The following is a 13,803-nucleotide window of genomic DNA, read 5'->3' as shown; positions in this document are numbered from 1 at the left end:
CTGGCATCATATCTGAAGTAGGGACTTGCTCTTTAGCAAGTGGACAGAGACAAGCAATGCATCATCCATCTTTGAAATGCTTTTTGATGTTTCTGACACAAATGGAAGGAGGACCAGGAGCCTACCAGAAGGCAAGTCCTGTCTGTCACTGCTTGCTGCTTATCCCAGCAATTAGCCAAGGTCTTAATGCGGTGACCAGGACAGGCTGATTTCTTTCTGTAGTTTTTTCTACACAGCTTTGCCTTCCTTAAGACAGATGTACTGTGTCAGGCTGGGTAGTGGCTATTAGAAAACAAAGCCAATGTTATTTTCTGCTGTTCCTATGCATCTGGTGCCCTTTTCACAGGATTTGTGTTGCTTGTAGTCTAGGCTGCCATTTTAATAACCATTAAGAAATCTCACTGACTTTTTATTGTCTGTATTATCCTTTTTGTACAAACCTGACATTTTGGAAGAACAAAAGAATACAGCCATGGGCCTGTAAACAAGGATGGGGTTTTTTTATTTGTGTGCCATCTGTCTAAAGGGCTTTCACTGTTGCTGTCACCATGTTAGTGATGTGGAGGTAATTTACTGATGTTTTTGCATCATCAACAAGGGGAAAAACCTTCACTCATTTGTTCACCTTACCTTTTTCATATCGATTTCTCTTTGCATCTTAAGCATCCCTTTTCTCCCTTCTCTGACAGTTACATTAAGTATCGTTTTAATTCAAGATGTACCCATTAATGACAGTTGACTGAAGACTTAAATATTTCAGACGATTTAAGGGAAATAAAGAGATGTTCTGGAAGCCAGTGTCTGAGCCATGCTATACTCTTCAGTCTTTGTGTTTGAGCTGTTTTAATTTATTGGCTACTTAAGGACAATTCCTGAATTATAATCAGACCTCTGACACTCATTGAGACATCATCCATGTGTGTTCATAGTGAGTAAGACAGCCTCTTACAGGGCATGAGGGGTAGTTATATTTCTGTTGTATAGCTCCATTTATTAGTGTAATTTGTTATTTAGAAAATATTTACTGGAAACTGTTTATGGACATGAGGAAAATTTGAAATGCAACACTGGCCTATGCTTGGTTTGACTTTATTGAATTATGTCTGTGAAGTGCATTTAAAATGTAACCAAAAAAGCTGCATCTGCTCATTAGGAATTTGAATCAATAATGGATTTTGTTCTTTGTCTTAGAAAAATTTATTTGGTCAAAGCCTGCTATATGTTTTAGAAGGGTGAATTTCAAGAGGCATCCATGTGGTGGTTATTTTTCTCTTCAGCTGCTGTTTCTGATTTGTATTTTGTATTTTTAAATTACATTTGTTTTAGAAAGATCACCACATGAAGGTACACAAAGTGCAAGAAATGGATCAAAATACATCAGATGTAAATATCTGTCTTATGCTTATATGTCTCCATAGCAAGTTTTGGTGGTTTTTAGTAGAAACTGAATGAGATCATTTAACAGACATGATTCAATCTGATGAAAACAAATGCACCAGATTTCTCAACCATGTGGAAAGATTCCCTTAAAAAATTCTGGACTTAAGTATCGCTGACCAGCAAGTCATCTTAGTTTTTTTCTTACCTTTCACAGTTGGGTCCTGCATAGTTTTCTTTACAGACACAACGCACACTTCCACTTTTTCTGTAACAGGAGACTGCAAAACTGGAATTTCATTAGAATGAATAGTTAGAAGAGCAGGCAATAGCAAACACTTGGGAATGTTTTTTACTATATTATGTGCATTTGCTGTCAGTTTGAACTCTGGCTCTTGATGACTCTTTGTTGAATAGGTATTAAGCTCCTCATAGTATTCACATTATACCCCCTGCTTAGTAATTTTAATTAGTATAGAAAGCGCTCATTAGTATATAGTACTATGGAGCTGTATAAATACATACATACATACATATATATATATATACATATATAAAAGTTCTTGTCTTGCAGTGTAAATCACACACACCTGCAGGTTTTGATACACACATTTTAGATAAGCGACTTAGGAAAACATCTATGTCACGTAAACTTAATTGCTTCCTGTCTCTTATTCTAAAGGCTTGTGAAAGACACTGCAGTGACCACTTCAGGAACTGAGATTCTGGAATTGGTGCAGCAGTTTCCTATTCAAGAAACTAGAATCCAGTCTAGAAGTACCAAGTGGTGAAAACTGACCTCAGTGATGTTGTCCTCATTTACAGTAATTGAGTTTACAGTAGCTAAGTTTACAGTAGCCAAGGCTGCTCTACCATCTTTCAGAGTAAGCTGGAAAGAGTCTGTGGTTTCTTCAGAGACCAACATGTCAAGCAGTGATGCTGATTGCAGTGATGGCTTGGGCAGTAATTTTTCCTGCCTTGATTCTGAATCATGGATTCCTTTGTTTTCTTATGTTTTCAGGATGTAACAAATGATTAACTAAATATGAGATCCAAAGAACAGCAGTAGCCAGATGTGGAAAGTCCAAATTGCATATACACTTCAAACGCAGTGATGGACATGTCTTAAATAGATTTGCAGAAAAAAAGAGATACAGTCCTAAAGATGTTTCTAGTTAGTTTGCAATACGTGTGAATAAATTTCTGCCAGCACTAGAAAGCAACCAGAGTAGTGAGTGATGCCAGCTGCAGGCCCACAGTTGCTAAAATGCAGCTCCTGAGTCACAGGGTGTTGAGCAGCTGTGTCTGGGTTGCATCCCTTTCACACTGGACAAAAGACTCAGATCAATGGGAAAGACCCATGCACTGCTTGTTCCAGGAGTAAACAGCATTGAAAGGTGACAAGAATTCCTGCATAATTTCAGTTCCTGCTAGCATTTCTCAGCTGGTTGAAGAACTAGAGACAAATAAATCTGTGTCTGGATCTCTGGATCTCTCTGCTCTCTCTCAAAATATTTCATATAATCAGAGAGAACATAAAATGAGATTCTTCTCACAGAATTCACAAATAAACTTCTGTGCAGCTTTTACAAGAATATATTGAGAAGATCATAGTAGTTTGGCAGGCTTGCACTTCTGTTACAGAGACTAATTTCTTCACGTAGTTGAAAAAACCACATTGTGGATCTAAGTTATGAAATACAACTGAAATCTCCTGAAGTTTTATACTTTTTGTGATATTTAAGGGGAAAAAAAAGGTCATATAATTCTCGCAAGTTTGAAAAGAAATGACATCTGCTAGACTGGGAAGCAACCTCCATCCCCCTTTTTGTTATTTCCAAAGAGATGACATTACACTTCATGTGTACTGTCCAAAAGTTACTCCAAAATTTCCCAGGATAGCAGATATGAAGATAGCCTGGTCAGAAAATCTAGAGACACACATCTGAGTTCCTGGAAAAAATATCTATTCGATGAGTCTGTCAGTTTACAGATTTGGTCATTTTGCCTAGTATGAATTCACTGGCTATTTCCAAAATAAAACACAGAACAAAACAACATCCTTTGAATGGTCTTTAAGACATTTAATGCTTCTCTGATTTATAGTAGAGTTATTATTTTTCATTACTATATATGGAGTAGGATTAATTAAGGAAAATTGAAAAAACTAAGAAAGAACATTTTTGCTTTGAATTTAGTTATGCAAGGCTTAATGGAACTCAATTATTGTCAGCCTGTTCCAGACCCAGAAGAAAACTATTTGTGGTCAGGTCTCTCTCATGAAGGAAGCTGAACAGGCAATTTCTGAATGTTATTTAAATAGGGGTATGAGGCAAATTGGGATGGGATATTTCTTTAATTATTGCCTTCAGTACTTTTCCGAAGGAAAACTCTGAAAAACTGAAGTAGATTTTTACTGAGGTAGTTTTAAAGGAGAGACATATCACAGAACATAGAATATCCTGAGGTGGAAGGGACCCACGAGGCTCATCAAGTCCAAAGGCTATAATTGCTGCTAATGGAGAAGCATCTGCATTCAGGCATTGTGCAACTTCTGTTCTCCCTTCCCAATCCCACACTGCTTTCCTTTTGGGTTTGGGGTTTCCTTATCTCTAGTGGTCTGAAATAGGAGAGGTATTATGTCCCTAGCAGAAGGGCTAAGGAGTATGTTGAAGCAGGGAATGCTATTTGGCCTCTGCTCCCATCTCACATAGCACTGCCCAAGACAGGCTGTAGGTCAGGTCTCTGCTAGTCCTGCTGCACTGAGCCCTACTCAGTGCCTGGTGGACTGACCAGTTCCCTGCTGTCAAGAGGCACTGCTGAAGAGCCCAGTGGGTTGTAGGACTAGGCAGGGTCTGGGTGACTGCAAACCTAGCCATGCTGTATCAAATCACGGCATAGGGAGGACAGACCAGACTTTGCTTGGCTGACTTTGCTTAGCAGAGACTGGGTCTTGTGCTGTAGTGCCTCAGGCATGTGCAGCCCAGGTTGTGGTTGAGAGAACAGCTTCTTACACTGAAGCGGCTGCTCTGTGACCAACAGGCTAAAAAAATCACTTTGCCAAGGGAAAAGCACTACTTCTGACTGTTCCTATTTTTTCAGGCATTACAACTGTAACTGAAACTGGAGGAAGCAGTCTGCTTCATCTGTGAGCTCACCCACTCCTAAGCCTTTCTGTAAGTGAGCAAAGCCAGGTTCTTCCACTGTCTCTGGAGGATTTTCTCTGTAATCCAGGCGAAGCTGAAGTTTTTCAACACAGCTGTTCTCCACCCCATGGCCCTTTCACATGTCTGCAGCTCACTGCAAAAGCCAGAGTTGTTTTGCAGGAATTTGGCTGGAGTTGATTTTGTTCCATCGCCAGGTTGAGCCCTGAGCAGCTAAGCAAAATGGAGCTTATCCCACCTTAAGGCTGTGTGAGTAATCCTATGGCAACAGCAAACAAATACAGTGAGGACAAAATTCCCTTTGCTGAGAAGCCCTGCTGAAAGCAGAATGGAAAAGAATACAAGGGGAGTACATAGCTCCCTGAAAAATAGCTTCAACCTATTGGCAACTATTTACTAGCATTTCTTCTGTGCACTATATTGGGATTTGCAGAGATGCCTCTCTCCCAGAGCATAAAACTTGAGCAAGATGAAGTTGATAATTTCTTTCAGCTGCATTAGTGACGTGCCACTCACAGTTTCTAATGGCTGGTTGTAGTTTGTAGTTTTTTTTTTTTTTTCCCTGAAGGCACAAAGCAGTCAGCAGCTGGAGCTCTTTGGCTTGATCTTTTTCTGTCAGGCTTCAGAGTTTCTTACCCAAAAGTAGCTGGGCATCAGCCGAAGGGGCACCATACCTATCACAGGATCCTCTGGTCCTTTCCCTTTAACTGTTACTGTACTAACCAGATGCAAATGCTGTTGACTCAGGAGACTGACAGGTTATGTTTTTTTGTGGTTGCTTTTACCCTTCAGAGGACATGAACTGATCTTTCTGTCTCTCTGTCTCAGCCTCATAAATCCCTGATGCCACCTTCCTTGGGAATTGGACTTTAGGAGACTCTTAAAAGTAACCAGACAACTGAATAATCTCTCTACGTAAAAGAGGGTGAACTCGAATTTGCTCAAATATTTTCTCCCCCCTCCTGGTAAAAATTTATATGAGCACTAAGGATACTTTACACCTTCCAAGTGAAATGCTGTTTCCTGTGGTTATAAATGTGAGCAGCTGGTATTCCTCTTATATTCCCCCATTTGTCAAGAGCAGCAGCCTTGTTTCCTGCATTGAGGAGGGGATGCTGACCCCACCTTGGGAAGGGTCAAAGCCAGCCCAAATCAAAGAAAAGCAAAGACTCTTTACATACTTGGAATGTGCTGGCAGAGGACAGGGGCAGGGCTGGCAGAACGTGGGCACTCCTCTGACAGCATCACCAATGAAGCCATCTGGACACTGCTCACAGTGCTGTCCTGTTGTGTTTCTCTGACAGTCCTTCAGTGGAAAGAGAGAGAATGGTGAAAGTTAAACAGAGGTGCTGCCTAATTCAGAAAGAAATCATTTAGCTGAAGACCTGGCCAAGCAGAAGAGTGGCTGATAACTGCTATAGCCAGCAGTGCAAAATCCCTTTTACTGATATCAAAACAAACAAAAAAAAATATCTACTGGTGAATACTGGCAACAGACTTCAGCCCAGATACAGGTTTCAGCAAGGCTGCTTCTAGGATTTGGTGACTGGAGAAGAGCATACAGAGAATCTGCAGGTAAATGCCGCCTGCATCAGTGGCTCTGAAACTTTTCTCCTGAAATGAAGTATTATAGCATGAAGGGTTGTGTTACCACTAAACTTGGTTTGCAGTCTTACAGAGGTCTACTTAAGAAGGGAAGAAGCAGGAGTCTTCTGTAAGTGGCCTTTCTATGAAATACTGATCAACTGGGCAAAATGTCACTCACTTTATAAGCAAGTTTCTATGCTTTAATGTTTTTAAGGAAACATGGTTCCACATGCAGAAGAAAATTGGCCACCAGCTGAAACTGTTGGTGCTCCAGGGAAATAAATCAAGCTGTGGTAATTCATACAGAATATATGTTCCAAAATATTTTATTTTGCTAGGTACAACATTGCGTTGCTCAGATAATGCTTTTAATAACAAAAGAAGTCAAGGTTTACTGTAAACAGTTCTAAATAGAACTGGTAAGTAATGTAAACTTAAGAAAGCATTATTATGTTTTTTTGTTTACAAACGGACACACTTGGATGCCACAGATTATGTGGACTTTCCCCTAAGTACATGACAAGGTGGTGGGTCAACGGTGCAGAGTTCATGACCAGTGCTCCTGCACACTGCAGGACTTCTGCAGATTCCCATCTCCCTTTCCACTTCAGCAAATATCCAGAAGTTATCATCAAAAACCCACAACCCTCCAAATTCTAATTGTCTCACAGAATTACTTTAAAACAGTAGGAAAGGTGCATAAAGACTGTTCCATTCTTGCAACAGTGCAATGAGTTTTGCAACCTCCCTAAATCAAAACTCTCCAGTTACAGCATTTTGAATGGATAGGAGGCTTGAGGCAGCAAGGAAACAGCTCCATGGTAGAAATATGTGTAGATCTATCAGTGCATATTTGCTGTGCGTTTGGGTTAGCTTCCTTGATTCTTTCCTCTTCTGAGCTAAAACAAGGATAATGGAAACTGCAGACTGATAGATATGATTTCCATCCCTGGTAAAATGACAGTGTCTATAATAAAGAAGAAGATTTCTGAGTACATGAATAAGAATCATCTGTTCCAGGAACTCCTGCCTCAATAATCTGCTGTATAATGGTGCAAATAAGCAAGGGAACCAGAGGGTGTAACCTATCTGGTGTAAAATAAAAGCCAACTAAGTTGTCAGGGTACTTGAAAAAAGTTTCTTTTGCAAACTGAAAGCTGATAAAGGGCAGGAAAATAAAAGCAGGATATAACAGTTATTTTTCAGAGTGGGAAGAGTCACTATTCAGATCACCTAAGCCTTGGTGCTAATATGAGTTCTGTTGAGTATTCACCAGTGTGCCACAGAGACCAAAAATGTAGGGTTGCTCAGCCGGGAGAGAAAGGCAGGAGGGTGTGTTTTTATAACTAGAAAGCTGGTAAATAAGTTGAATGCAGTACAATAGTTCACCCAAATTCTGCAATATAAGAACTGAATTGAAAAGGTACTTATCTAGAGAGAAGATAAACTTCTGCAATAGTACTTGCGGAGACAAAAAGGGGTTTCCTAGAGAAATTAATAGGCAACTGATTCAAAAATGGTTATTGAAAGGACTGAGGAGGTATGTACCCTGTAACATACTCTAATATAGCAATTGTGGATGCTGGCAGAGCACAAAACACAGACTTCAGAAATAGGCCAGTCTAGGTGCCCTCCTAGCCTGGGCCTCCATTGCCACTGCTGGAGACCATATATGAGCTGTAGAGACCTTCAGTTGGGCCCTGCATGGAACCCCTTGTGCTAGGTTCCCCCAATTTATTCTTCAGCAGCCATTTAATCCCATCACAGGAGTTGCTATGTTGTCAGCATTCCATGTAAGAAACAGAGAAGCTGGATGTGGGATTTCAGGAGTGCTCAAAGTGGGAGAGAGCTCCCTAGCCTTGGGCAAGGGGCACTATGGCTGAAACTTCTTTGACAGCACTAGGCTGGTGATGGGTGAGTTCAGCTAACCAATTTTTTCACCTGAGGCAGTCCCTACAGATTTGAAGCACACTTTCTACTCCAAACATCATGTGTTCTTTGAAGAAAAGAGTATGAGAAGAGAAGAATACAATTAGGGGAGACATAATGAAAATAAATAGTCAAGCTTCATTTGCACAGGAATTCCTAAATGAGTTTTGTGTCCTAGAATTGTGACTTTGATTTAGTGGCAGAATTTTGTCCTGGTGACATTGATGTTTTAGGTTTTGCTTGGGCTTTTTTTATATCACCAATATGCATTGAAAATCACCATTTTAGTAAAAAACTCTCACCCTTGTGAAAACATATCTGACTTTTTTTTTTTTTTAAGCCAATTTTTCTTATCTGAATTCCATTATAGCTCTCTGGTTAGGATTCACCATTTTACATCAGAGTTTTGATTCTAGAAGACTTTGTCTTGCTACATGTTTTATGGTCATAGAGAACCCATTGTACAGGAATTATTTATTTCTACAAGACTGTGATTTGGCTGGAGAACTCTACAGTAAGTAGAATGTGATAAGAAAAGGAAAAAAAGTCAATTTTTATTCCGTAGTTTTTTAAATAGACTAGGCATCAGTAGTTTTAGAGCTAAAGGTGTTTTTTTCCTAGTCTTATTTGCTGTAAGGAAGAAAATATTTAGTATACAGAAAACCAGGAAGTTATTTTAAGTGAGAAGCAAAAGAGCGATCCTGTGTCTGAAGCACTGGCAGAGGCCTCAGGTGGGCTGCATTCACTATGCTTTGTGTTTGATCAATTCACTTCACCTTGTTTGTCTTCAGGACTCCAAACAACACAATGGTATTAACAGAATAAATTTGTTACTGATTTCCAAAGCTAGGATACCATTGCAATGAACAGAACAGAGCAGCAAATGCTACTTCTTAAATCTGTAGTTTTTCATCTTCTAAACTGAAGGGAAGTGATAATTGGCTCTTTTACCCAAAGATCCCATTAGCTGAGTGATTGAAGAACTTTTGTAGTTTTTCTCTGGTTAGTGATTATCACTTTATCTTCCTTAACAAGTCAGAACTCCTCTGAGTATTTAAAACCGTATTTTTACAGTGATAGAAAAAGTGTCCTTATATTTTATTATCCATTATTTTGCAACGAGATGCTGAGTGCATTAAGCCTGGGAGACATCTCTGAAGGAAGGGAGAGTACCCTCCCTGAAGCTCATGGGTGATTCTCAGTGTTGAGTACATGGGCTTGGTAGTTTGAGAAAAGTGTTTCGCTTCTAAGTGGATCACTTTTGACAGAGAAATAATGAGGAAAAAAATGGAATTCCATTTATGGTGATTTCTGTGAAATTGTATTTCAAATAAGTGCTTTGCCGTAAGAGTTGTAAGGGTTACTCTTGGTTCTGGTATTCATACATGTTTTAGAATGAAAGGCAGCATTTATGGTTGATATTATATGTCAGACTATGTATGGGATTGCTCACAGCACTCCCTGTCTCAGTGGTTAATTCAAATGTGCATGTAGAATTGTAGACATGTGTTTACTCATATTGGTGTCTACTTTTTCAAATAAAGAAACACAGTATATGGTTTTTCTCTTGGTTTCCTTTGAAAAACAAGAAAACCCTCTAAAAAATACACAGTAACATGTACCTTAGGACATCAGACACTGAAGTTCAGCAGAAAATTGCTACCTGTTTTTGTACAGGACAGAGAGAGAGAAATAGCAAAAGTCAAGAATACAGGTACAACCATATAGTTAGAAATATCACAGCTAGGCTTTATAATACTCTACTTTTTGTAAACTGTTTCAAATTACAGACAGTTAAAAATCTAAGCTCAATTCTTTTCATAAGCCCATGTTAATACTTTTCCCTTCCTCAAGAACATTTCAGCTTCAGCAGAAATAATCCAATACAATAGCAGCCTGGCTTCTAAAAGCTTCTGTGTCAGTCTACAGTATATAATAATTCATTCATCAGTACACCAGCAGCAGCTTGTCAGATGACAAAGTGGCTGGAGTGTATTTGCTTGTGGAAGAAAATGCCTTAGCTTGTCCTACTACTGTGCTTTTACTGAGTGCCAGCAATCAGGGTGAGCATTTCTACCTGTCTCTTACTGAAACTATCTATATGCACATGAAAAGAACACAAAATGGTGCTATGGGGAGGGGGAGTGGAGGGAGGTATAACTTGGAAACGATTGTCAGCACTGAGCTCCTGAACTCATTTGCTTGGAAAGTATGGATGGAATAGCTGTTTTGAGACCATAGAGCACTTCATGTGATGCAGTTCTTCTCAGTAGATACATTTGTGCACAAATAATAACGAAAAGTTTGTTGATTCTCTTCAGGCAATGGTGCCAGGACAAGTTTCCTAGCACAAGACAAACACGCTCCTGTAAATGAATATAACTGAAAATAAGAGTTGGGAATCTGTCCCACCTTAATTTAGGGACATGAACTTACAAAAGAAGAGCTCACTCTAATGGTCTTCAAATGCACCAGCTTAATTGAATGTTCCATTTAGGGAGCTTTAGGGAAATTATTTCATCAGAGGGCTAACACTTAGCGCAATTTAGGCCATCTGAACCTTCTCCATAGGAAACAGATAGCAGACTGGTTTTCTGTGTACCCTCTGAAGTTGAAGACAGACAGGACCTGCCACAGAACAGTGCAGAGCATCTGTTAGGGACCTAATGATGGATGGTATGGAGACACTCCAGAGGAAATCAAAAGTTACTACTCAGCCCTGCCTTTGGTGAAGTTAGTGCAGGAAAAAACAAACAAAACCCACTCAAAATCCCTGGGTCTTAAATGTTATCTGTGAAATCCAGCAGTATCCCCAAACCCTGGCTATTTTAATATTTTGCAGATAAAACATTGTTACAATGTATCAGGAACTGTCAGTTTGTTTGGTTTTTTTCCTCCCTTATTTCTTCTTCTGAGAGATGTCTTATAACAACTATTAATGCAGGAGGTTGCACAAGGATAAATAAATAATATAGGTAAAGAGATGCTAGGGGTTTACATTGCTGTGCAGTTTGTTTGTATTTATTGCTGGGCCAGTGGAGATTGGCCTGAGGTAGATTTAGACTTCCTAAGTCATATATGCCCTAATATCTGAGGTTACAGAACTTCATAGCATTGCCAATGCCAGCACATCAGAACTTGCTACTGTCCCAAAATAATAATATTAATAAATAGAGTATAGTATAGTGCCTTGAAATCCAAGAAATGCACATACTTTGTCTTTTTCATCTATGATTTCAAGCCTTATCTCTCCAGCCACTGTGGATGAGATGCAGTGCTAGTTTTCAGAATTTTTATGTAAGAAGGAGATAAGGCACTAAAAGTGAACATAAGGTATTGTGAAATTTCTACTGAAATAAAGACAATTGACTACCTAAAAAAATTTAGAATAGGAAAAACCTCACTTCCTGATATAGTTTGAGACAACATACCCCCTCTATGTCAAAGTTTTGATTTGTAGAACTTGTCCTTTATCAGAGAAGTGGGAGCTCGTATTGGGTCTCTGTGGCCAGGTTTTTGTAGCGGGGGTGCTACCCCCGTGGCTTCTGTGAGAAGCTGCCAGAAGCTTCCCTCATGTCTGGTAGAACCAATGCCAACCAGCTCAAGGGTCGACCCACTGCTGGCCAAGGCCAAGTCCATCAGAAATGATAGTAATGCCCCTGTGATAACATATTTAAGAAGGAAAAAAATGTTATTGGGCAAAATGAAAATTGCAGCTGGAAAAGAGCAGAGTGAGACCATGTGAACAGCTCTGCAGACACCAAGATCAGTGATGAAGAAGGGGGAAGGAGGTGCTCCAGGCCCTGGAGCTGAGGTTTCCCTGCAGTCAGTGGTACAGACCATGGTGGAGCAGCTGTGTCCCTGCAGTCCGTGGAGGACCACAGGGGTTCAGAGATCCACCCCATGGAGGAGACCCACACTGGAGCAGGTGGATGCGGGAAGGAGGCTGTGTACCCATGGGAAACCCATGCTGGAGCAGGGTCCTGGCAGGGACTGCAGACCGTGGAGAGAGGAGACCATGCAGGAGTAGATCTTCCTGGTAGGACTTGTGGCCCTGGGAGGGACTCACGCTGGAGCAGCCTGTGCCTGAAGGACTGTACCCCTTGGAAAAGTGACCCATGTTGCAGCAGTTTATGAAGAAGTTTGTGAAGGAGAGGGGGGACCCCATGGTGGAGTGGGGGAAGGACTCCTCTCTCTGAACAGGGGCAGAAACAACCTGAGATGAACTGACCATAACCCCCTTTTCCATCTCCCTGTGCCACTGTGGGGGAGGAGGTAGAACTTGGGAAGGAAAGAGGGATGGGGGGAAGGTGTTTTTAGGATTTATTTTACTTCTCATTCTCCTGCTCTAAATCTGTTAGTAATAAATTTAATTAATATCCCCACTTTGAGTCTGTTTTGCCCATGACAGTATTTGGTGAGTGATATCTCCCTATCCTTATCTCAACTCATGAACCCTTTTTTATATTTTCTCTCCTCTGTCCAGTTGTAGAGGGGAGTGAGAGAGCAGCTTTAGTGGGTACCTGGCATTCAACCAGGGTCAACCACTACAGAACTGACGCCTTGTCAAACCCACCTGGCCTCCTACTTTCTCAATCCATCATCTGTCTTAAGGAACTGTGGCAAATGTGGCTGAGCAGGTGTGAGAGCAGCAGTAGCCCCTCCTCCCAGTCTTGCCTCTTACACAGGCTGTGCAGGGAACCGAAACAAAGTGGTTGCACGTTGGAGGTCACTGTTGCAAGTTTTCAATAGTAAACCAGTTAGGACAACAAATACTCCATTTAAACATAGCTAAGAGGGAGGAAAATGAGTTGACTAACACTACTGCTTTTGACAACTACTGCATTCTAAAACGGTCTGGAGAAGAGAAAGGCTTCATTTTAGCGCAAGACTGTTGTAGTTCTAGTTAGCTTTTCAAGCATATATCACCAAGGTCAGTATAGATGGCTGAAGTTCATCTTTATAGAAAGAAATATCAAGCTATAAGCAACAAGGCTCTTTGTGAAGCCAGAAGTACCTAATAAGGTGGAGAATTTTACTACCTTCCTAACTGCTTTTTGTTCATACTTGACGGATGGTTGTGGATCCACTGGCAATTCTCCAGACCAGCCTTGGCAATCATGTGGAACATATTATCCTCTTGGGCAGAACTGCCAAATCTGTTCCAACTGTTCCACTCAGTTGTAGGTCCAAACACTTAAACACAAATCACTCATGCGGCAACATGCTCTATTGTAAAAAAATTCCATAAAAGGCCGGAAAAGATACCAGTGAATTTATCCTCTCTACTGTTATGATCATTTGCTCTTTCTTCTTCCTTATTTATTAATATTTATTTATTTATGAGTATTTGGATATCTTCTGTAAATACTAATCAAATATATGGGATTGAGATGGTAACAAACCACTTAGAGATTTTTAGGTAGACAATGACAAATTTACCCTTCACCTTCTGCTACAGTGCTCTCTCTGTCTTACTTGTTCTGCTCTATGTGTTTCCATGCGTCTATGAAGATCTAACCTCCATTAATAGTTGAAGCCACACAAAGGACACTGATAACTCAGCCCAACAAAAGTTTGCCTGGATATACAGCTTGGTGATTTTTAAATCTTTTCAACCTTTCAATCCATTTTGTTGTGTTTGTCTGGAACCACTGCCCTAATATGCTGTAGTCATCTCAAGCAACTTCCTTCCCTGGAGTGTGCAATCAAAATTTTTGGTATGGTAAATCCCTGCCAATTATAT

General features: G+C 40.3%; 1 protein-coding gene across 3 annotated transcripts in view; it reads right to left on the bottom strand.

Annotated features, from left to right (window-relative positions):
• Positions 1–13,803, bottom strand: part of LAMA4 (laminin subunit alpha 4) — a 103,330-nt gene that overhangs the window by 62,782 nt on the left and 26,745 nt on the right. For 2 of the 3 annotated variants that reach the window (XM_027692939.1, XM_027692948.1), the window contains exons 3-4: positions 5,723–5,847; positions 1,586–1,666 (exon numbers count right to left, since the gene is read on the bottom strand). In XM_027692939.1, the coding sequence (XP_027548740.1) occupies positions 1,586–1,666; positions 5,723–5,847 (206 nt within the window). The remainder of the gene's footprint in view (positions 1–1,585; positions 1,667–5,722; positions 5,848–13,803) is intronic. The other variant, XM_027692955.1, reaches the window with a different exon arrangement.

Source organism: Neopelma chrysocephalum, unplaced genomic scaffold (genome assembly GCF_003984885.1).
Source record: "Neopelma chrysocephalum unplaced genomic scaffold, ASM398488v2 Primary Assembly neopelma1_23, whole genome shotgun sequence".
In the NCBI taxonomy this organism is placed as follows: domain Eukaryota; kingdom Metazoa; phylum Chordata; class Aves; order Passeriformes; family Pipridae; genus Neopelma; species Neopelma chrysocephalum.
This window is presented reverse-complemented; position numbering and strand designations above follow the sequence as displayed.